A 25574-nucleotide genomic window follows, 5' to 3' on the forward strand; every position below is an offset into this window, starting at 1 on the left:
ACCGCCCCCTACTGGTACCAATACTCCAACCTCCATAGACAATGACAACAACAGTACCACGAGGGGTAGGATTACAAGTAAGTTCATCAGAAGGACTGAGGTGTCCTTCTGATATCGTTCTCGTCCTTCTGTAGTGGATATCTTGGACAAAAGATGCTGAACATATAGCAAGCAGAAAGGAGGAAAAGTGGAAGACCACTAAAAAAGTTAATAGTAATAGTAAGCACTATCATTCACCCAATCACAAAGTAGTCACAATCGCACTCCTGCATTCATGTGGATATTACTTTGACACGTACCACCCACCAAAACATTGTTGCAGAAGAAACACACTCCCCACAGCATTGGCTGTTCCTTATGTCAGAGGGAGGATGAAGCTCTCTACACAACCTGCCCAGGAGAAACTCAAGTAACAGAGTGAACACTGAACTGCAATGCTGCTGCTCACATAACCTTAAAAATCTGTTGTCCCTGTCTAGTGTTATACACCACAGGATGCAGATATTGACACAGATAAACAGGTTAGAGCTGCTTAGACAGCACGAAGGCTTTAAATGTAGGGACTATGGCTGATAAAGAAACAGGTATGATGGAGATATGATGGAAGTAGTTATACTGTTGTGTTTAGGAAACCCGGTTGAAGGGAAGGAAAGGCAGGGGCACTGGAGGTGAATTCAAGCTGTCCTGCTGTGGTGTAGATAGGACTGGGCTATTTAAAGATTGTTTTGGAGGTGAAGAGAGAGTAAACAGGACAAAGGATATTGAATATGGAGCTACCAGGCAGAAGAAAAGAGGAAGAGAAGATTAATCAATATAGTGAAGGAGGACATGTAGAGAGGTGGTGTGACCGAAGAGGATACTGGGGATAGATAGCTGATCCTCTGTTGTGACCCATACAGGGAGCACAAGAAAGAAGAATTTAAAATGAACAACATAAGAAAACATTATTAAGAAAGAAATAAAGGTGAAGGATTAACTAAACAAAAGCATTGAATTAAAGCCCAACACTGAGCTTTGGCACAACTTTGTAAGATGAAATAATGGTGTCATGTTAGTGCCTTAACATAACACTTTACATTCTGCTTTAAATAACTAAAGACTGAACCACCAAAAGGTAAATACCGCACAGTTGAACTGAGTCTTGTGGGATGGGACACTGAAGAAGATAAAAAGAAAGAAGTTCTCACTTCTAATTTCATGTCAGTTACATTTCATTCGGATGTGAGAGGTGTACTGGGTGTGAAGTTTTTTCTTTTCTTTTTTTAAATCTTAAGAATAAACAGCAGATGTGTTGACTAAAGATCATTTAGGAACTTGCGCATGATATCTAAATAAGAACGCTACAGAGCTGTCATAGATATTGCATCTTTAATGCGTGCTTCATCAGGTTTTTATCATTGCAGCATCTGAACAGGAACAGGATGAGTATCATCTGTACATCTGTCCTGTTTTGAAAGTGTACATCTCACATGCAAAAATATGTTGCAATACTTCTCTTTTTCCGGTGTGAGTGATACATAGTTAATATGATCAATAGAGGCTTTTTAGCATGATTTTATCCATCTGGCTGTAACCAGATGGCCACCATTACAACAAGTCAGTTTGTGAAATTTTGTCCATCCTAGATATTCCAGGATTAACTGCTCTGATTAACTACTCCAGTTTGCATGTCAAAGTGTCCTTGAGCAAGATATGGAACATGCTTTCATGTGTGTTAAATAGAAACTGGTTCGACAGAAAAAGAGCTGTATGAATGTGTGTGTGTGTGAACAAAAAGCCTTGACTGCTCAAGTAGGATAGATACAAAGTTACAAAGTGGCTGCTGACGCGCATACTTTGTAAAAGTCACCAATGCTCTTGTATATGTTGTTATTCTTGGCTTTTTCTTTTGCATCAGAAATGAGAAACATTAATATAAGGAAGTTCACTTTAATGCACAGTTTTCCTTCACACACTCAAATTCAGTTAAGCTACATGCAGATAGAGAGAAAAATATGTTTCAATATCTTAATGCTCACAAATCAAGGATGTTTGTTTTTGTACAGAGACTTTTGTCTTGTTGTATTTACAGTAATATGATCTCAGGGCTTAGCGTTGTTATGTGAAAGATGGCTTAGTAGCATTTATAGCTTCTGTTATGGAACAGAAACAAAGAAGTGTTCTTTAATAGCCTACAACAGCATACCCTGATTAAACAAAATGTTAAAACCAGAAAACTGAGTTTATTCAAACAACAAAGTGAGAACTTCGGAACTTTAAATGTAATATAAAAGAAAATCTCATCTATTATATTGGTATTCTCTCAACATTTGAATTATTTTAAAAATTGCATCAGCTAGTGGAACTCTATGTATGTGTTAGTAAGTATACAATAATAACAGGAACTTAAGGTTTAACAGCAATTTATAAATAGGGTTTCATCTACATGCTCTGCAGACTTCCCTTTAGAGGTCTCCCTAAGGAATTTAAAAGCAGATATAAAAGACTCACAAATGATCAATTCAAAGGATTTTCCACAACCTAGCAAGCCAGCAGTCGAGACAAACATGTTAACATCTGTATGTGATGGAACAATTTTCCTGCTACTGATCACTGTTCCACCTTTTTTTCACAGATCCAAAAGTTTTCATCTCTGCAGTTTGCATCATTCCAGCAGTTTTCTTCGTCATTGGCTGCCATCACGCCACAGTCTTCGTCTCCAAGGCTGTTGGGCTCCCCGGTTCGCCAGTATCTGAAACTAAAGAAAGTTGCCTTTCAGCCAAGTTGCTGAAAAGAAGATTTGCATTTCAGCAACTTATAAACAAAGGAGAAAGTCTTCAAATTAGCTCTGACTTTAAGTCCTACACACACGGTATCCTAACCCTAATCCTAATCCTAAAGCACATTGATGCACCTGCTGTTGTGATTTGGTGGTATATAAATAAAATTGAATAAAATTGAATAAAGTAATAAGCAGATAGTGATAAAAACAAAGTGTGTGCGTATTACAAAACCCAAGTTACACAAAATGAGATACCACTGCACATTAAGAGATATTTAGTCACAGATATCCACCCACTGAATAGTGAGTACTTATCCTATAGCTTACAGAGGTGTAAAAAAGTGTTTACCCCCTGCCTGGTTTCCTGTTTTGCATTTTGTCCCACCTACATGTTACACCTGAGAAACAAAGTCACTGACAGCTATCTGTCTGGAAAGGTTTACAAAGGCTTTGAGACTCTTGCAAACCACAGTGAGAGCCATTATCCACAAACAGGGATGAAATTACTTTTTCACACAGGGCCGTGTAGGTTTGGCATTCTTCCCCCCTTAATAAACACCCTCATTTAGAAACTGTATTCTGTGTTTACTTGTGTTATCATTGTCTAAAATTTAAATTTGTTTGATGATCTAAAACATTTTAGTGTGACATCTTATATAGATCAAGGCGAGAGTAACCCAAACTTAAAGTTTCCATTAAGATAACTGTCACATCGATGTAATTCTATATGAAGCAATGCCCAAACATAACTCAGTTTAAAAACAAATATAAAAGAGATTATGTGGACAAAGCACACAGCTTTAGTGGCGTGTTAATGACGGAGTGTTTGGCAAATGTAAAAATGTTTTGGTTTTTGAACTTTAATTCTTTTATGTGAGTATTTTATATGAGTGTAGACTTCTATGCAGTTAAACATGTATATTGTGGGATAATATGCCAAACTGTGAATTCTGATTTGCAAATTATGGAATTTGAAATAAGGAGGTGGGAACAAATAAATACAAACTTCATCCTACTTCTTTTTGAGCATAAACATTGTGTGGATATTGAAATATTCATGACAACTTTACGTCTTCGTTTTTTATGTCTACAAAGTTTTTATGTGTTTTTTTTTATAGTTGTTATTTTAGTTATATTTACATGTGAAACTCAAATATATTCTGTTCTGTTCTATTCTATTCTAATAGAAGAATATTTTGATATCATACCAATTTTGAACTATAATACATTTACTTCAAGTATATTTACACAACACACAGTGAGGATGAATAAAGTGCTGCTGCTGATGGATGGAGGATTTTATTATGAGTGATTACTACTGCTTTGTGGAGTTTTATTGAGATTAGGATTGATTTATAAATTATCAGTATTTATTATTAAAAATTAAAAATGTATGGACCTGCTGTTCAGCAAACTCCCGTCCACCCACTTCCACGTCCCCTCTTCCTCTGTGTCACTCAGTCCGATCCACGTGTTACGCCTGAACAGCCTTATGAAGTTCTTGTTCCCAGTAAAAGAATCAAGAAAATAAATCTTAGTAATCTTGCAGTTCTTAAACTTTTGTTTCAACTCTTGCAGATTTCAGAATTACAGTCTGTACCTGTTCCTCTGTGCTGCTGATAATCACCAGGTCTGCACCTCTTTGCAAACAGTCCTCTCTGCTGTCACTCCAGGACTTTTTAATATGAGAAATGTAATAAAAATCACCCCTGAAGTATACCCATCCTTGTTCTGTATTGACATCTGTTCAAAATGTAAACATAAAAAGATAAAAGAAAACGGTTTCATCTACTTCACTAATGATAATACTATTAGTAAAATGGGCTAATATTTAAGATTTGACTCTTAATTTCCAGCATCATACTTGCCGAAAATATTCAGCTTCCTCCTCAGTGACTCTTCTTCTTTAGTCTCATTTTTCGTGGCCTGGTCTGATGTGAAATAAAACATTATGTTAACGGATGCATTTAGATATATTTAGTTTATTCAGTTATTCCACAGATGGATGGAGGCCAAGGCAGTTTGTAGTGAAGAAATTATACAGTGATATGATAGTATGTGTTAGAGGGCCACGTTTCTTTATTAAAGGAGTGGACAGACAGCTGTAAGTGTTTTGTAATTATTTTATAAATTATTCCAGTCTTATATAATAATATGAGGTTTTGGCCTCATTAAGTAAACTGCTGACAAAGTAATTAGACTGTGATGTTATAATAGAGTGCTGTAAAAATAAACTTGAATTAAGTGGAGTTAGTTGCAGTTTTTCCGATGGTAATGGTAATTATTTCTAACTTCTGTTCGTACACTATTCAAATGATGAATTTTACATTACAGATAAAATGTAAGTGAACTCACGAAGAGCCAGTCGCAGGGAAATGCTGAGAATAACTTGAAGAATAAACAGAAGTCCAAAGCTCAGAACAACTAGTCTGCAGAGTTTTCTTTCTGTGTGCAGAAATCAAATAGACAAACACAAAATCATCTTAATTAAACAGCAAAAAGACTCAAATGTCTAAAAAGTATTTTCATATTACTGCCAGCAGATGAAAAGAAACTCCACACAGTTGGTTGGATCTGTTTGTTTTTGAACAAAACCCTTCACCTGTTTCTGACACTGCCCACGATGGTGGACGATGGTGGAGCGCATACTTACACAGAGCTGAAATGAAACAAATAAACAATCTTTAAGATACTTACTTCTTGCTGATGTATCAGGTACATTTTCATAGTCCATCTCAGGCTGTTCTTTATTTTATCAGGATAAAATAAAGGAATGTACTCATATAATGATATTTTGAACTCATCCACAAACTGATTTCTCTTTTTCCTGTTTCCCTTTTTTAACACTGAAAAAACAACCTCCTGTTCCTCAAAATACTGACCCTTTTGCTACATATTTGCCCCTGCTTACTTACCACCACAGAAACCAATGAACCCTCTGATTCAGTAACTATTAGATCTGCTTTTCGCAATAACATAAAGTAGTACATCTCTGTAGGACTTTATCAGTCTTTCACATCATTGTGGAGGATCTTTGGCCCACTTTTCTTTACACTGTGGCTTCAGTTCCTTAAGGTTTGTGGGCATTAATTTCAGCACAGCTCTGTAAAGTTTCTACCACAGCATTTTTTTCCAGTTGAGGTCTAGACCTTGAGTGGGGTGTTGCAACACCATAATTTTTCTTTTTCAGTAATTCTGTTGCAGATTTTCTGCTGAGCTCTGCATCCATGTCCTTTACATGACCCAGCTTTAGAATAGAATGCCTTTTATTGCCACTATACACATGTGCAATAAGATACAGGGCATCTCATACTCAATGCAGACATGTGGGAAAAGGTGGGTGACTATTTACATATGAACAGTATTCAAAAATAAATAAATAAAATGTACAATTATACAAATTGGGGGGAAAAATAAATAAAGACATAACCTTATACATTTACAGTGTGGGACATTGCATGTAAATTAAGTATTGCACAGTGGTGATGGTAGATGTGTATTCTGTGTATAGAGGAAAGTCCTTGGATTGGGGGGTGAAACTGTGTTGTCAGTGCATGTGTGAGTTCAGGGTGGTTATGGCGTTTGGGAAGAAACTATTTTTGCATCTGTCCGTCTTTGTGCATGGAGAAACCGGAAGGTGTGGACCCTCTCCACACAGTCACCGTTGATGAATAGGGGGCTATGTCAGTGCTGTGCCTCTTGAAGTTGACAATGTTCTCTTTGGCTTTCTTGGTGTTCAGTGCCAGGTTGTTCTCTGAACACCATGCTGCCAACTTTAAGACTTCCTCTCTGTCTCCCTTTTTCTCTCCCCTTGACATGAGTTCGACTACCGAGGTGTCATCAGCAAACTTGATGATGAGGTTGTTGTTGTTGTGGGCCAAACTGCAGTCGTAGGTGTAGAGGCAATACAGGAGGGGGCTCAGCACACCGTCCTATGGGGAGCCGGTCCTCAGCCTGTGAGTGGAGACTATAGTCTATAGTCTATAAGGTGTACAGACCTGCATAGAGTTCATATTCATATATAAGATATGACATACACATACAAGCATCCAATCACACTTCCATACAAAGGTTGCTGAGTTCCACAATGATCCAGGATTATTAAAACAAAAGGAAAATGTTTAAACAACATAGCCACCTCTAAAAAAAATTTCAGCATATTTAATTTTTATAAACAAATTGCCAATAAATCTGATCAAATGGAATGACAATTTTGTGCTATACAATATAAAGTTCTTTATAAGAAAACTGAAACCCAGTCCTTTTCATGTAATATACAGTTTATTAGTAAAATGGCTGATTCAGAACGGCTTTGCCAAATTTAACTGAGGTGACAGTGCTAACCACAGCAAGAAGTTTAGTTGATGAGTAACACATCAAAGTACTCTGCCTGCCACATTGTTGTCTTGGCAACAAAATATTGTTACAATTGTTATTATTTAGTAGGTAGTAGTACGCTAATACTGTCTTACAGAGAAATAAAGTTCAGTCGGATATTTGCTGACTGTTACTTTTACATAGTCAGAAGTTTTCTTTTTACACACTTGAGCAGTTTTCACTGTTGCAGTAATTTATTAATACACAGCAAAGTCCCTGATTTGTCCTTCTTTGTAAAAGAAATTTCACAGTGCTGCTAACTCTTGTTGGTTGCTGTGAAGGGAGATGTTCACAAAAACAGGAAACATGTGGCAAAGCAACATATTTTCTGTTATTAGTTGTGCATTAATAAAGGTTTAAGTCCATGTGTGTTTGAACTTGCATGCATAATGATAAGCCGTTTTCCCTGTGGCTTAAAATACTAGTGCGACAGCCAATTACAGATCCACAATCTTTTCACAGATCCATAAGTTTTTTCCATTTGTTTTCATCTTTAACGATCTTCATTTCTCCAAAGTCTTCATCTGGGCCATTGTAGCTGTTGAGCTCTCCATTGTGCCATCTGAAACTAAAGAATCAGCTTTTAACAAGGAATCAGAGATGCATATCAACAACTTATGAACAAACAGGAACGAGGTCCTCAAATTAGCTGTAGCTTGAAGTTCAACCTGCATCAGTAAAACAGTAACCACTAAATAAATCAAATAACGATAAAATATTGAATAAATATGATATGATTAAATATGAATAATGATAATGATTAACTGTTTAAATCTTAGATATTGTCCGATACACTGAACTCAAGTCTCTGTATACCTGCAGATGCTGCAACATATCACGAAACATTCAATCACAGAATACAATTGACTGAAGGTTGAGTAATTACTTACTATGATAAAAACTTATTTATTGATTTGTGAATGCATTTCAGCTACACTCATCTTTAAACTGTTTATACAACATGACCAACATTACTTATGCAAAATGCAACTACTTTGTGGAACAGTTTTATGACTGGTCATGATTGGTCAATATTGACACATTATTAGTGATTATAACTTTAAATTATAAAGAGAATTTATGAACCTTCTGTTCAGTAAAGTCCCGTTCACCCACTTCCAGGTCCCCTCTTCTTCTGAGTCAGTCAGTCTGACCCATGTGAACTCTCTGAATTGTTTAATGAAGTTCTCTCAGTGACAGGGGAAAAATATGAGAAAAGCACCATGCTGTGGTCTGCCCTCAGCCCTATTGGAGGGCTGAGGGCAGACCACAGCAACCTCTCTGAACAGGGTCCAGTAACCATCACAGTGGCAGACATTCAAGGGTCTCCAATATGAAGAGTTGGACAGCACCAGGCCATGACATGGTTCACACCTCCTGGCTGAAGAAGCTGACTGCACTCCATGAGCGTCTGGCAACACAAATGAACCAGCTACTAGTTGACGAGAGACACCCGGAATGGCAAACCGAAGGCAGGACAGTCCTGATCCTCAAGGACCCCCACAAGGGGCCGGCCCCATCCAACTACCAAACAATAACCTGCCTCGGTACCACATGGAAGCTCCTGTCAGGCATCATAGCGGCTAAGATGGACAGACATATGGTTCAATACATGAGTGGGGCACAGAAAGGGATTGGCAAGAATACCAGAGGTGCAAAACACCAGCTGCTGGTAGAACAAGCAATCAGGCGATACTGCAAGACCAAGCTGACCAACCTGTGCTCTGCCTGGATTTTCTACAAGAAGGCCTATGACTCAATGCCCCACACCTGGATCCTGGAATGCCTAGATCTGTACAAGATCAACAGGACCCTAAGAGCCTTCATCGGGAACTCAATGGGGATGTGGAGGACTACACTAGAGGCCAACTTCAAGCCAAGCCCATAGCACAAGTCACCATCAAGTGCGGGATCTACCAAGGAGATGCTCTGTCCCCACTGCTGTTCTGCATAGGCCTGAACCCCCTCAGTGAGATCATTAACAATACCGACTACGGATACCAACTACGGAAGGAAACAGTTGTCATCCACCTCCTGTACATGGATGACATCAAGCTGTTTGACAAGAGTAAATGAGACATCGATTCACTGATCCACACAACCAGGATATACAGCAATGACATCGGAATGTCATTCGGACTGGAGAAATGTAGTCGGATGATAACAAAGAGAGGGAAGGTAGTCAGAACTGAGGGGATCGAACTACCAGAAGGCAGTATTTCAGACATATAGGACAACTACAAGTACCTGGGGATCCCACAGGCAAATGGGAACCACAAAGAGGCTGCCAGGAAAACTGCAACCACCAAGTACCTGCAGAGAGTCAGGCAAGTCCTGAGGAGTCAGCTGAATGGTATGAACAAGATCCGGGGTATCAACACCTACGCCCTACCCGTGATCAGGTACCCTGCTGGGATAATAAGCTGATAATAAGCGAGCTAAGATCCTGTGGGACTTCCAGACACAGACGGACAAAATGGTGATGGCTAAATGGCTAACCAACTGAACACAGAGGTGGTGGACAAACAGAAGAAGATGGCCGTAGGGATAGATGGAGCATTTCCGAATGATAGTAACTTTAGGAAGAAGGAACACGAGAAGCTCGAGAAATACCAAGGGCTCAGAGAAGAGCTCGAGAAGATGTGGAGGGTGAAGGTAACAGTGGTCCCAGTGGTAATCGGAGCACTAGGTGCAGTGACTCCCAAGCTAAGTGAGTGGGTCCAGCAGATCCCAGGAAAAAAAATCTCTGTCCAGAAGAGCGCACTCCTAGGAACAGCTAAGATACTGTGCAGGACCGTCAAGCTCCCAGGCCTGTGGTAGAAGACCTGAGCTTGAATGACAGACCGCCCGCAGGGGTGTGTGGGGAATTTTTTTGTGTGTGTGTGTGTTTGCATAGGAAATGTATAGGAAATGGACCCTCGGTTTCCTGTTAAATAGAGAACCGCTTGTATTTTTACATAGGTCAGAGCTACTACACACAACTTCAGAGACTCTCAAAAAGCACTGATCACCTCAGAGACTTAAATACCCAACTTAACCTGCAATACAAATAAAAATCATGTATGTGAACCAACGTGACCCAACCTACACCCTCAGGTAAAGAACACAAACATATCTATAGATATTACAATGTACATGTTGCTGAGGTTTTGTGCATAAACCAAACTAAAAATAGAACAGAGAATTTCATACAAATTGTCTGAAGAAAACAAAAGACCAATTTCAGAGAGTTACTGTGGTTTTGAAATCTTTTTTGGCTGTTAATTTTGATTGAGACATACATTTTTGTTTAATCCTGGTTTCCTCTTAGCTGATTTTCCAGAATGAGTGGGGTTTTTTTCAGTTTAGTTTTTATTGTTTAATAATGTTTGTATTAGTTTCAATGTTGGTTTAATTTTACGCCATTGCCGGCATTTGCCTGACTCGAAGGAGTTTAGAAGAGAAATAATAATGCAATCAAATACTTTTTGTCTCTACAGGATTTGTGTCACTGACAACAAAATAAATCATCAGATGTTGATGATGCATCATTCCAGCTGTTGTAAGAGTTGTAAGTATCTATCTGTCCACAGTTGTCTTTTTTCTCATCATTTAGCTCACCATTATTCCAGTAGCTGAAAAAGAGGAAATATTATAAGAGTTAAACTCAACAGTCCAGTCAGTATTTATACTTTCATTACCAAGATATTAATCAAATTAAGCTAGTTAATGTATATGACATAACAAGACTTTCTGAACAAGAGAGGAATTTAATTTTCCTTTCAACCTTGTTGTCATTCGAATCTCACATACCACTGTCATTTCCTGCTCGAAAAAGACATGACCAAAATGAACGGAGTATTTCTCTACAATTACAAACCCCATCTAAACAATCTTGGTATCAAAATAACACTTCTGAGATTTCATTGGATAAATATTACAGCAGATGTTACTGTGTCAAAGTTACTGAGGCTGGAACACAGAAAAAGTAGATTTTTTTTTCCTCACCTAATTTTTTAAAACCAACCAACCAGAATTTGCAAGGCCGAACCCCACGTGGACACAGGGTGTGATCTACTCACGTGTCTGTAACTGGGCCTAAATTGGCAATTGTTGGCAGAAGTGGCTCTGATGCACAGGGCCATGCAGAGACGTCTGAATGTGCAAAAGTAGCCTATTCAAAGGAGCTTGCAAAGAAAAGCGTCTGGACTTCTTTAAGTTGCTTGAAGACGTTTCACCTCTCATCCGAGAAGCTTCTTCAGTTCTAAGGTCAAATGGTGGAGAGTCCCAGATATAAACCTAGTGGGAGTAACCCCCCACAGAGGGACAAAAGGACCCCCTGATGATCCTCTAATCGCCTGAGCCAAGGTGTGAAACTGGGTGTGGGTCCCAATCAGCCAGAGTTTCGGGTGTGTTCATTGTGAAACCTGGCCCCACCTTATCATGCGAATTCCTGAGGTCAGATGGCCCAGGATGTGAGTGGGTAGCGTCTGGAGTCCTGGATGACTTGACGAACCTTCACAGACAAAAGTAGCCTATGTTTTACGTGATGGGGTGCAATGTTGCAATTAAGGGGTTACTGCTGCTCCTGCTGCTAATAGTGCCGGAGGGCACTGATAGTGTGTTGATCTGAGACTGTAGACATTAAAAAGTCTATAGGCGAGATAGTAGCTGATTAAACAAGTGTTATGTGTCAAGGCTACCGCTGTGTGCAGGCAGGATGTGGACTCAAATGCAGGATTGAGAAACAGGAAGTTATCTGAAAGCACAGCTTTATTTGCTGGAACATCCTTTGTCAGAAGTAAACTTTACCAAAACAAACCAAGAATCTCAAACTGGAACTAACTAAACTTAAGAAACTAAATCTAGGAAGCATAGACTAGGAGAGCAGGACTGGGAAGTAGAAGTTCTCCTGAACACGTAGCATGAGACACAGACATGGAGAAGGTGTAGACGGGCCACGGGCGACCGTGACTCAAGAGTTGGGAGTTCGCCTTGTAATCGGAAGGTTGCCGGTTCGAGCCCCGGCTCGGACAGTCTCGGTCGTTGTGTCCTTGGGCAAGACACTTCACCTACCGCCTACTGGTGTTGGCCAGAAGGGCCGATGGCGCGATATGGCAGCCTCGCTTCTGTCAGTCTACAACTGTAGCTTGCCTCCACCAGTGTGTGAATGGGTGGATGACTGGGTGTGTAAAGCGCTTTGGGGTCCCTAGGAGGGACTAGTAAAAGCGCTATACAAATACAGGCCATTTACCATTTATGACAGTAACGACGAGACAACGACCAGGTCTGAGACAGACCTTTTTCAGAATACTGTATATATACTGCCACAAGTTTTCATCATGGTGCTCATCCATAATCCTTCCCTTATTCCCAGTGCTATATTCTCTAGTGCTATAATTTGCAAGCTCCTTTGACTACAATGACCTGGATGACTGAGAACCTTCACAGACATAGTGCTATAATAATAAAGTAATGAGAACCTGTTAAGCCCCAACACCCCCGTTACCCCAGTGGATGCTTACAGCGGGAAAAACCCTAACCCCAAAGCCTCCAAATTGGTGTTATAATAAAATGTTTAGACATATAACAAATACTGACTTCTATCTTCAGGTGCTGAATTTGTAAAGAAGAGTTCCTGCAGAGCTGCTGTGATTCTTCTGGGTCTGCTGTGTGTTTTCCTCCTGATTGGACTCATAAATGTGGTTTGTCTTTGTGAGTACAAAAGAAATGTAATTAGCATGCTAAAATCCTCAAAGGTGATGCATTTATTTCATGATGATGTGTCCACCACAGCCACCCAAAGCAAATCTCATTGGGAAATGGAGAAAGCGGTGCTACACCAGCCTGTTGACAATGTGACCGGCGAAAGAAAGCATTTAGAGAACATTTTCAACAACTTGACAACCAAACAAGACCAATTACAGGCCAGTCAAAACAATCTGGTTAAAGAGAGAGACCAGCTCCAGAAAAGATTGGAAGACATGACCACAAACAGAGACGACCTTCAGAGAAAGCTTCAGTGTAATTATATCTTAATGCTTGATGGCCGATTTATCTCTAACAGCATTTTTGGCTCTGTAACATTTTAACAAATTTAGCTTTTTAAAAAGCATGGTGAGGCAAGAATCCTGGGTTTGTGTGGAGTGTGTGGAGTTTGCATGTTCTCTCTATGTTTGCAGGGTTTTTGCTCTCTCTCTCTCTTTCTGTGTGTGTGTGTGTGTGTGTGTGTGTGTGTGTGTGTACATATATATATATGCACTTATGTGTACATATATGTGCAGTATATATTTACGGTGGCCCCTAGAGACAAAGCACGTACAAACTCCAAAACACTTGCAAAATCCAAAATCCAAAAATCCTCTGTTTTAGTCTTTGTTCTACACACATTTGTATTAGGTTTGCACACACACACCTGTTCCTCTCGGTTCTTAATAATCATCAGGTCTGAACCTTTTTGAAGACAGTCTTGTCTGCTTTCTTGCCAGGATTTCTGCTCTGAAGAAACTTGGTACAAACTATCACTGAAGGCCACCCAATTTTCTCTGCAATCTGTTTAAGAAAAACAGAATAATGGATTGGATTTATATAGCGCTTTTCAAGGCACCCAAAGCGCTTTACAATTCCATTATCCATTATTCATTCACTCTCAGATTCACAGACTGCTGGAGGCAAGCTACAGTTTAATAGAGTAAGAATAATAATTTGTGCTTGCTTTGTGATAGGTAGCATACATAAAATAAGTAACGAGCCTTTAAAGGCGGCTCATAACTGGGAGAAGAAATCAGTGGTACAAATTCAAAGCACTTCAATTAATATAATACGGTGGCCCCTAGAGACAAAACACTTGCAAACTCCAAAACACATGCAAACTCCAAAACACATGCAAACTCCAAAACACTTGCAAACTCCAAAACACTTGCAAACTCCAAACAGGAACAGGTGTGTGTGTGCAAACCTAATACAAATGTGTGTAGAACAACGACTAAAACAGAGGATACACTGATGCATCACTTTAAGTTCTGCATGTGTATATTTCATTTCTTTCTTTCTGGAAAAGAACTTTGTGAACCAGTTCAAGAAGCGTTTGTGGATTGGACTGACTGACTCAGAGACAGAGGGGACATGGAAATGGGTGGATGGGACTCGAATGAACACAAGGTTGAAATAAAAATAAAATTCCTCTCCTGTCCATAAAGTCTTCTTATGTCATTAATGTTTATGTTGATTCATGGTTTTCTTCAGTTTTTGTTCTTCGACAGAATATTTTTAAGGTGGTTATCTGCTATAGAAGTGTGTGTGAGAGCGTTTCAGTAGTGTGTGTGAGACATAAAATTTCAGTAGTGTGTGTGAGAGCGTTTCAGTAGTGTGTGTGAGGGATAAAATTTCAATAGTGTGTGTGAGAGCGTTTCAGTAATAAAGTCCCTCACGCATCTCATACTGTTTTCCTTCTCTAACCCCAACCGGTCGCAGCAGATGGCCGCCCCTCCCTGAGCCTGGTTCTGTCGGAGGTTTCTTCCTGTTAAAAGGGAGTTTTTCCTTCCCACTGTCGCCAAAGTGCTTGTTGGGTTTTTCTCTGTATCTATTATTGTACGATCTACTGTACAATAGGTGACCGTTGTTGTGATTTTGCGCTATATATTAAAAAAAAATATACAAGGCTTTTTCAATGGTGCGACTAAAAAAAATCGTATGTCGCACCGGTGCGACCAACTGTTCGGGTAGCAAAAAATAAATAAAATAAAAAATATCTGCAACTCTGAAAGTTTCCGTGTGGTCAACAGCAGACACACATTGTGCCCCTGTTGTGGTCTAAACCAATCAGAGACAGTCAGGGGCGGGCGCTCTCTGAGTGGTCGTGGTCTAGATATTCATGTAGTCCGTGTGTACATTTGAAAGTGCAGGGCGGGCGGAGGGAAAGAGTAGCTTGAATAAAGCGATATCGATTAGTTAAATCCTGAATCGACTTTTAAACATAAATGTGTTTTGCCAGAAACGCCATAATCTCAGGTTAAAGCTCAGAAAACTTTTTCAACAACCACCAAACAGTAAATGAGAGCAGGTACACGGATTCCACACAAAGACGTAAACACAGAGCGCGGACCCAACGCATCAGAATCAGCTTTCTCTTTCTCGGCTTTCTCACCCGGCGGCACGTACATGGCTTTTGGGGCTGAAAGCCGACAGCTCACTGATTCTGATACGTCGGGTCCGTGCTGTGTTTATGTGTTTTTTTACACTAGATTCTGAGCTGCAGGTTTTGTCTCTCTCCAACCAAAATTCACTGAATCAGCAGCAAACTACTCTTCACATTTGATAAACATCGTCATGAGTTCCCTCTTACTTTTGCTGTTTTGCCTCCACCACAATAAAAATCACCCTTCATGCACAGCTCTTGCTCTCTGTGTACTTCAAGAACAGTTTCCCATCTCAAATCTGTTTTCTGCATTATCCATTCGCTTATTATCCACCAGTCTACCGTTATTTACAGCACTGTTGGTCGCTGTCTTTTTTTTCTTTTTTTACTTAATGACCTCGGACAAGAAAGACTAATTTCTGCTGTTCAATACTGAAGACATTTAAACTTCTTAAAACTATGCAAAATTGCAGAATATTTTTAAGGTTATCTGCTATAAAAAGCCAGGCCAGGACAATCTCCTTCATGTGAAAAATGGGATGGACCTTCATAGCTGTTGGAAGCTGAAGACGATAAGTAACCGGGTTGTTTATTTACTCATGGCTGCAAAGTTTCTTCATCCAAGTATTAAAAACAATCTTTGTATTTAAATATATCTTTGTTTTTCCCATTAACACTGTGAGGAATTTTGGAGTCATTCAACAAATATGTAGGGCTCTTTCTTCCATTTGCACAATATCTATAAAATTAGAAACATCCTGTCTCAGAGTGACACCGAAAAACTGGTTCATGCATTTACTTCTTCTATGTTCGACTACTGTAATTCATCATTATCAGGATGTCCTATAAACTTCCTGAAAAGTGTTTGATTTGATCCAAACTGCTGCAGCAAGAGTACTGACCGAGAATAGAAAGAGAGAGCATATTTATCCTGTGTTGGCTTCCCTTCATTGGCTCCCTGTTAAATCCAGAATCAAATTCAAAATCCTGTTCCTCACGTACAAGGTCTTTTATAATCAGGGCTCATCTTATCTTAATGACCTTATAGTAACATGTCACGCTATTAGAGCACTTCACTGTCAGACTTTAGGCCTACTTGTTGTTCCTAGAGTTTTTAAAAGTAGAATGGGAGGGAGAGCTTTTGATTTTCAGGCCCCCTTTCTGTGGAACCAGCTTCCAGTTTGGATTCAGGAGACAGACACTATCTCTACTTTTTAGATTAGGCTTTAAACTTTACTTTTTGCTAAAGCATATAGTAAGGGCTGGATCAGGTGACCCTGAATCCTACCTTAGTTATGCTGCAATAGGTGTAGGCTGCAGGGGAATTCCCATGATGCATTTAGTGTTTCTTCTTTAGTCACTTTTCCAACCCACTATGTGTTTATACACTTCTCTGTATTTAATTATTAGTTATTATTAATCTCTGGCTCTCTTTCAGAGCAAGTATTTTGTCCTGTTTTTCTCCCCTCACCCCAACTGGTGGCGGCAGATGGTCGCCCCTCCCTGAGCCTGGTACTGTTGGAGGTTTTTTCCTGTTAAAAGGGAATTTTTCCTTCCTACTGTTGCCAACAATACTACACTCAAAAGGATGTAACAATGGCAGTTTATTTGACTTATGATTACAGTTATCACTTTTTGAACACTTTTGGACAATTCAGTGTTTAAATAATGGTGCAAGTAATGGTCAAGTTGCAGATTTCAGCATCAGTGATGTTGAGATCTGAAACTTGACATGACAAACATACACCCTAAGACTATCTTTAGGATAAAGAACAACCAGTTCTAGAAGTGATGATGTGGCACAAACAGTACAGATGTCAACATCAGAGGTGTACTTAGAAGTGAGCAATGAATATACCAGATGCCCTTCATCCATTCATTCTCCTTATGTATGGACATTGCTTGTGGTGTAAAGTGTCCAAAGTATTAATACTCTTTGCTGACGATACAAACATCTTCTGCTCTGGTGATGATGTGCAGAATTTATTGGAGGATATGACTAATGAAATAAGTAAAGTGAAGTTCTGGCTTGATAAAAACAAATTATCATTAAATTTGAATAAATCTAAACTTATATCATTTGGAAATAGTAGTTTAAATACAAATGCTAAGATTCAAATAAATGGTGTTGATATTGAAAGAGTCAGTGAAAAAAAATTTCTGGGGGTAATAATAGATGAAAAACTTAACTGGAGGCCTCACGTAAGATACATTCATTCCAAAGTATCACAAAGCATTGCAATACTAAACAAGGCAAAGCAGGTATTAGACAGAACATCACTTCATATTCTCTACTGTTCACTGATTTCACCATACATAAGCTATTGTGCAGAAGTCTGGGGCAACAAATATAAAACCACATTGCTTTCACTTTTTACTCTTCAAAAAAAGCAGTTCGAATCATCCACAGTGCAGGTTATAGGGAACATACAAACTCACGATTTTTGCAGTCTGAAATATTGAAAATTGTCGATCTAGTGAAATTCCAAACAGCATAAATTCTATTCAAAGCAAAAAATAAAGAACTGCCAGGTAATATTCAGAGTATGCCTTTTTGAAAGAAGTTATAATTTAAGGGGTTTTTGTAACTTCAAAACAGGGAAGGTGCGTACTACAAGAAAAAGCTTTTGTGTTACTGTGCATGGAGTGAAACTGTGGAACAGTTTGAATATGGAATTAAAGCAATGTCCAAACATAAAACAGTTCAAAAGGAGATATAAAAATGTGATATTCTCGAACTATAAAGACAAGGGAAATATTGAAATTAAGTGAATATCTATTTTTAAAAAAATCATGATGTGATATTATAGTATATATTATATCAGAAATCTGTTCACTATTTTTATTACAGATTATATCAGTAAGGAAGCTGACTAAATATTAACTGATAACTTATGGCAAAGGGGTGGGATTAAATAAGTATGTACTTCTTCCCACTCCCTTTCAACATGTGAATCAGAACGGTAGCAATATTGAAATGTATTGACTTTTGTTTAGTATTTTTTTCTCTCTCTTATCTTCTTTATTAAATCTACCTGTATATTGTTTGCATGTTTGAAATAAATGAACAAACAAACAAACAAACAAACGATAAAGGCTTACATCCATACTAAGAATATGCTCGCTTGTACTTATTTACATTTAGAATCACCAACCTAATTAACGTAACCACATGCATGCCTTCTGGCTGTGAGAATTCTGAGTACCTGTACATGATTACCTGTTGTAATGCTATGTGTGCTGTTTTCATAATTCTGTAGATCATTAAACATAAACAGATGTTGCATGTAAAATGGCAATGGGTTTTTTAATAAGAAAAAGCGATTCCAGGCCTTTTAATGAAGTATATGTGGTAATAACAAAATGGCACTGAATACAAGCAGTCAGACAACCTCACATCATTCTTTCTACAAATAATTAGGTTTTTTTCTGGCACCCTTAAAAAATGGTAACTGTGACAATCTTCCACATGGGTATTTGCATTTTTCTCATTTAGTTTCCAAACTATTGAAGTCATTTACTTGTTTTCCAGTAACCAGGCTCATGTTGTCACACATAACTCGAGAAACAGTTCTTGCTGTTATAATGTAATGAATAAAGTATTTTTGATATTATTTGCAAACACATGTATGAAGAGTCTTTGTACATGTGTTGTACAAAGACACAGTGGGACAGAGGTATATTTTATATGTATAAAAAGAAGATAATCACATAATTTGAACAGTATTTAAATATTTTTCTATGTATGACATACAGACAACAGCCTGCACACCAACTTTATAAACAAAGTATTATGTTAGTTGTCTTTTATTCTGCCTCTCTGCTTTCACTTAAAATCAGCTGACTACCTGAAATGAATGGTGATATTATATGACTATATATATTTGGCAGCCTCGCCTCTGTCAGTGCGCCCCAGGGCAGCTGTGGCTACAATGTAGCTTGCCATCGCCAGTGTGTGAATGTGTGTGTGAATGGGTGAATGACTGAATGTAGTGTGAATCGCTTTGGGGTCCTTAGGGACTAGAAAAGCGCTATACAAATGCAGGCCATTTGTCATGATTTTACATCTTATTATTTTCTGGTGGTTTAATTATCTCTACATTTTTCTTTCACAAATCCAGACTTTTTTTGTGTCACACGGTGTATCATTCCAGGAGTTTTCTCTTTCATAGAAATAGATTTCTCCACAATCTTCATCTACAATAAGACTGTTAGGCTCGCCGATGTCCCAGAAGCTGAACACAAAAACAGAAAAAAAGACTAACCATTTTATACTGACTCTGAAGTCATGGTATACTGATCTAACAAACAAAACTTTACACCTACACTTTATCTTAAAATGCAAGTTACCAATAATAATTTATTAAAGAGTCATGCAACAAACATAAAGTGTGAAACCTGATGGTAGGTGTAGTCCCATCCACCCATTTCCATGTCTGTTCTTTTTCGGTGTCAGTCAGTCCAATCCATGTCCGTTTTTTAAACTCTCTTATGAAGTTCTTATTCACAGAAAAAGAAATAAACAATAACATTAAATACATCTGAGTTTTACACTTTTGTCTTTGTGTCTCAGAAACAGATTTTGCTCCTATATACTGTACCTGTTCCTCTCTGCTGTTGATAATCACCAAGTCTGCCCCTCTCTGCAGACAGTCCTCTCTGCTGTCATTCCAGGTGTTTTTAGTAGATGAAACGTAATATAAACTGTGTTTGAAGTATATCCATCCTTGTTGGATATAGCAAGCTGCAAAGGACAGTAAAACTGAACCTTCAAAATTATGCTCAAGAAAATAACAAACAGCAATGTTAATAATGATAATACTGTTTAGCGTTACACTCACCTAATTCATTCATTTTAATGTCTTCTTCTTTAGTCAAGTTTTTAATAATGGCCTCACAATCTGGTGTTGTTGTTGTATCAGAACTGTCTGTAAGAGCAAACATTTCCTTAAGTAACTACACCACCAGAGTGCCACATGAATGAACCTGATTCAAGTTAAATTCATTGCAATTCTTCAAACTGTAACGGTAATTCTCTGTCATTCTGTTCTTATATTATTCAGATGGTGAATTTATGGTCACATTACAAAGAAAATGTAAATTGACTCACAAAAAGCCAGCCGCAGTGAAATGTTGAGTGTAGCTTGAAGAATACACAGAAGTGCAAAGCTCAAAGCAACCAGTCTGCAGAGTTTTCTTTCTGTGTGCAGGAATCAAACAGATAAGAAAATTACATTTATTGTCATTAAGAATGTACAATGAAAATTATGCTGCACTGCCAGGATATGGACTCATGCATAATAATAATACTATAAACACCAACAGGAGAATAAACAAATGTATTGAGGGATAAATAAAGAGGAAGTACAAATGGGTTTAGTGGTTTTTGAATTCAGTGTGGTTACATTTGTAGGGTAAGAACTGTTCAGGAATCATTTGGTGTGACTTTTTATGCATCTGTATCTCTTACCAGATGTGTATTAGCAGACTGATAAAAGAGCATTAGCTGGTGTGCTAAACCATAAAGATTGCACAGAGCACAGGCTAAAAACACCATCTCATAAATGTATATTTAAAGATGAAATATTGACTGCGTTCATTTCCTGGTTTGTCAGTAGCGGCTTCCAAAAAGTAAGTCTACGACACATGTTATTGAACATCACCAGTTGTGACACCAGTTATTCTGAAACACAGGGGGCAGGGTGGGGAAGTCAATAAGGACGCTGACAGCTGGGGCTTGTAGGGAGGAGACCAGCGGGCCGAAATATTGACTCTGTCTATTTCCTGGTTTGTCAGTAGAGGCCGCTGAAGACACCTGGACTGTATTTAACATTTGCCTGAGCATACCTGGTGCCCAACAATCCAGCCCTAACTATATGCTTTATCAAAAAGGAAAGTTTTAAGCCTAATTTTAAAAGCAGAGATAGTGTCTGTCTCCTGAATCCAAACTGGAAGCTGGTTCCAGTGAAGAGGGGCCTGGAAAATGAAGGCTCTCCCTCCCATTCTACTTTTCAATATTCTAGGAACAACAAGTAAGCCTGCAGTCTGAGACTGAAGAGCTCTAATGGGTCATATGACACTATCTATTATTATCTGATTATCTGATTATTTAAGACTGTGTATGTGAGGAGAAGGATTTTGAATTAGATTCTGGAATAAACAGGGAGCCAATGACGAGAAGCCAATATATGAGAAATATGCTCTCTCTTTCTAGTCCCTGTCAGTACTCTTGCTGCAGCATTTGGATGATCAACTGAAAGCTTTTCAGGAAGTTTACAGGACATCCTGTTAATAATGAACTACAGTAGTCCAGCCTAGAAGTAGTAAATGCATGAACTAGTTTTTCAGTGTCACTCTGAGACCAGATGTTTCTAATTTTAGAGATATTAGGCAAACGGAAGAAAGCAGCCCTACACATTTGTTTAATACCTGTACTGAAGGACAAAAATGACTCCAAGGTTCTTCACAGTGTTCCTGGAGGCCAAGATAATGCCATCCAGAGTAAGAATCTTTTTAGTATGGAAGATGATTAGGGACACCGGAAAAAAAAAGTGGGCATATCTTTTTTATTTTTCTTTTCCAAATTCTGAGAAAAACTTCAGAATTATGCCTTTTTTTCCTCATTATTCTAGAAAAAACAGAAAAAAAGACTCGCAACTTTCCCCCCGGTGGCCCGAATCCTCTTTCATAGGTTAGAGACCATATTTCTAAGAATTTTTCGGAAGAGTACAATAACCTAAGTTTTAGCTGAATTTAGAAGAAGGAAGCACTGATACTTAGTTCTTTAAAAGAAGAAACTATTCAATATTTTATAATTATTAAATAAATTCATTAAATTAAATTTAATTGCGTTAGTGTTTGAAAAAATACTTTGAATGCAGTTTATTCCCTAATCGTTTGTTAAAAACAAAAATCTTCCACCTGATTCCAAGAAAATCTAACAAGGTGGGGTTTTCAATACAAACTCATACTCAGGGCTACAATAAATCATATGACACTAACAGACAGCATGAAAACCTTCTAAATAAATTGAATTACTTACTACTGGTCGAAGTATCAGCTCCATTTTCACAATCCATGTCAGATTCGTATTTAAGAACAAACTTATTTTGCTGTGGTATGGCAAAGGCATATAGTGAGAAAATACCGAACTAATCCATAACTTCCTTATCTAGCTTTCTTCTGTTTTTGACAACTTCTGTAGTTTTAAGCACACAGCTTCCTGCTGTGCTGTCTTTCTTTCTTAAGTTGAGGTTTGTCAGTTGAGTCAGTTTTTGTCATGGTCGCTGGTTCCTCTATGCAAGAGGTGTCAAACTCATTTTAGCTCAGGGGCCACATGGAGGAAAATCTATTCCCAAATTTAAACTTTACAAGATTATCTCACGGGCTGGATAATACCTTTTTTTAAAAAACAAAAAAAATCCTGTTTGTGGGCCTAATCCGGCTCGCGGGCCATATGTTTGACACCCCTGCTCTGACCTGCCTTTTCTGTCTCTCCCTCTTTTGCTTCTTCATTTCAGGGCTGGGTCCTCGTCAGTACCTCTCTGCCCTCCTGGCAAGGCACACTTGGAAGTTGTCTTGGCATTAACTCACCTGTTTTGCAAGCAGGTACTGTGTTAAGGACCCAAGAAGATTAAGTGTGTGCCTGAGTACTGACCTTTGAACCCAGTTAAGCTAACACACAGCCAGGCCTCTGATTCCTCTGCTCTGTTGTTACTACCCGATTCCACTATTTCATCAGTATGGCTTAATGCATCATGATTCATTTGTTTCTGGTTGTAAAACATACATATGACTGTTTGGTGTAATGCTGTGTATGGCTGTTAAGAATATATTTTACTGTAGAGCATTAAACATAACCAGATATTGTATTATTGAACTGTTGTGTATGTTTTTTGTCAAAATAAAATCAAGACTTTTTCAAGAAATGATTTGTTCATCAAAAAAATAAATAAATCGATGAACAAAAAGTCAGAGCAGTCAGACATATTTGAAAACTAATGGCATTTTGTGGCAGCATGAGACAGCTGTAACTGTCACAATCTGCTGTGTGGCAGGCAGGTTAGGACCCAAACGCAGGACTCCAAAAGCACAAAGTTAAGTCCAAAAACGGCTTTATTGTATAGTATAGTATAGTATTTATTTTATTGTCATTGTCAAGAACAATGAAATTGCGTTTGGGGCTTCCTTATTGCTGAGCTCTCCCAAAAACAGAAGATACAACACAACTGAAATTAAGTTTAAAATGGAAACTACTCAGCTCACGAAACACAGACACTCTGAGGCTGTGTCCCAATTCAGGGTCAGCGGAGATTTTGGCGGAGAAAAAGCAAATGGTAGCGTAGAATTTAACAAAGGTTTTTCAAGCTTCAGTATTACCAAATATACTAATCAATTGTCATATAACTAACAACATCTGTTTTACCATCTCTAACACCCTGGAGGACAACGGGGAGAGTTTAGACGCTCTCCAAGATTACATCGACCGCTGTTTTCAGAGTATGAGGTGCGTGAGGGACATTATTACTGAAACGCTCTCACACACACTACTGAAACGCTCTCACACACACTACTGAAAATCTCTCACACACACTACTGAAATTCGCTCTCACACACACTACTGAAATGCTCTCACACACACTACTGAAACGATCTCACACACACTACTGAAACGCTCTCACACACACTACTGAAACGCTCTCACACACACTACTGAACGCTCTCACACACACTACTGAAACGCTCTCACACACACTATGAAATTTATCCCTACACACACTACTGAAACGCTCTCACACACACTACTGAAATTTTATGTCTCACACACACTACTGAAACGCTCTCACACACACTACTGAAACGCTCTCACACACACTACTGAAACGCTCTCACACGCACTACTGAAACGCTCTCACAGGCACTACTGAAACGCTCTCACACGCACTACTGAAACGCTCTCACACGCACTACTGAAACGCTCTCACACGCACTACTGAAACGCTCTCACACACACTACTGAAATCGCTCTCACACACACTACTGAAATGCTCTCACACACACTACTGAAACGCTCTCACACACTACTGAAACACTACTGAAATGCTCTCACACACACTACTGAAATGCTCTCACACACACTACTGAAACGCTCTCACACACAACTGAAAAGCTCTCACACACACTACTGAAATGCTCTCACACACACACTGAAACGCTCTCACACACTACTGAAACACTCACACACACTACTGAAACGCTCTCACACACACTACTGAAACTCTCACACACACTACTGAAATGCTCTCACACACACTACTGAAATGCTCTCACACACACTACTGAAATTTTATGTCTCACACACACTACTGAAATGCTCTCACACACTACTGAAACGCTCTCACACACACTACTGAAACGCTCTCACACACACTACTGAAACGCTCTCACACACACTACTGAAACGCTCTCACACACACTACTGAAACACTCTCACACACACTACTGAAACGCTCTCACACACACTACTGAAACTCTCACACACACAACTGAAACGCTCTCACAACACACTACTGAAACGCTCTCATACACACTACTGAAACGCTCTCACACACACTACTGAAACGCTCTCACACACACTACTGAAAACGCTCTCACACACACTACTGAAACGCTCTCACACACACTACTGAAACGCTCTAACACACACTACTGAAATTTATCTCTCACACACACTACTGAAACGTGCGTCCTGTACCGTAGCTTCAGATTGGGCAGACCAACGTTGCGTACCTTTGACGTTGCGTAACAAACTCTGTATTCCTCGTCCACATGTAAACAAAAAAAAAACTGAGTTTAAAAAAAAATCTCTGTTTGCGGTGATTCGAAACGTCATTTACGTGTGGGCGAAAGGTCCAAACGCACAGAAAAAGCTGCGTTTTCAAAAATACCCTTTTAAGTGTGGATGGTGATGTCGCATAAAAGAGTTTAGAGATTATTTTATTACTACCTGTAATTTATTGCAGTTTACTTGTATTTGCTTAATTGTTTACTAAATGTTTGAGGTGTGAAATAAACCGCAATGGAGGCAAAATAAAATGGTGTGAATGGTGAGGATGTGTTTATCACGACATAGCTGGACTGGCCATCGGGCATACCGGGCATTTGCCCGGTGGGCCGCTGGCGATTTTTTGTTTTTATGGGCCGATGGATTTTTTTTTTTTTTTTTTTTTTAGGAAGGGTATATATAATGAAAGGTGTTGGATTGGCCAATTGGTCATGATCGACTCTGGGCTGGACCAATTACAGCCGAGGAGGCCGGAT

The 25574-nt window shown here is 38.8% G+C and overlaps 2 protein-coding genes across 3 annotated transcripts; both read right to left on the reverse strand.

The window, feature by feature from the left end:
* Positions 1 to 1411: 1411 nt before the first annotated feature.
* On the reverse strand, positions 1412 to 5575 carry LOC102306775 (C-type lectin domain family 4 member M). The gene is made up of 6 exons (XM_005942764.3): positions 5459 to 5575; positions 5117 to 5206; positions 4630 to 4692; positions 4362 to 4504; positions 4161 to 4261; positions 1412 to 2737 (listed from the first exon to the last, which is right to left on the reverse strand). Exons 1-6 carry the CDS (start codon positions 5493 to 5495, stop codon positions 2590 to 2592), a joined length of 582 nt encoding a protein of 193 aa, XP_005942826.1. The 5' UTR covers positions 5496 to 5575; the 3' UTR covers positions 1412 to 2589.
* On the reverse strand, positions 5459 to 23745 carry LOC102307178 (CD209 antigen-like protein A). 2 transcript variants are annotated; one of them, XM_014340231.2, is made up of 6 exons: positions 22297 to 23745; positions 20365 to 20454; positions 20096 to 20182; positions 19856 to 19998; positions 19653 to 19753; positions 5459 to 7706 (listed from the first exon to the last, which is right to left on the reverse strand). In XM_014340231.2, the coding sequence occupies exons 1-6, from the start codon at positions 22331 to 22333 to the stop codon at positions 7595 to 7597; spliced, it is 570 nt and encodes a 189-aa protein (XP_014195717.1). In that variant the 5' UTR covers positions 22334 to 23745; the 3' UTR covers positions 5459 to 7594. The 2 variants fall into 2 exon arrangements, with proteins under 2 accessions (XP_014195717.1, XP_005942827.1); XM_005942765.2 differs by lacking the exon at positions 5459 to 7706 and adding an exon at positions 18543 to 19489.
* Between the last annotated feature and the right edge of the window lie 1829 nt (positions 23746 to 25574).

Source organism: Haplochromis burtoni, unplaced genomic scaffold (assembly GCF_018398535.1).
Source record: "Haplochromis burtoni strain Fernald_Lab_line unplaced genomic scaffold, NCSU_Asbu1 Contig_348, whole genome shotgun sequence".
Lineage (NCBI taxonomy): Eukaryota > Metazoa > Chordata > Actinopteri > Cichliformes > Cichlidae > Haplochromis > Haplochromis burtoni.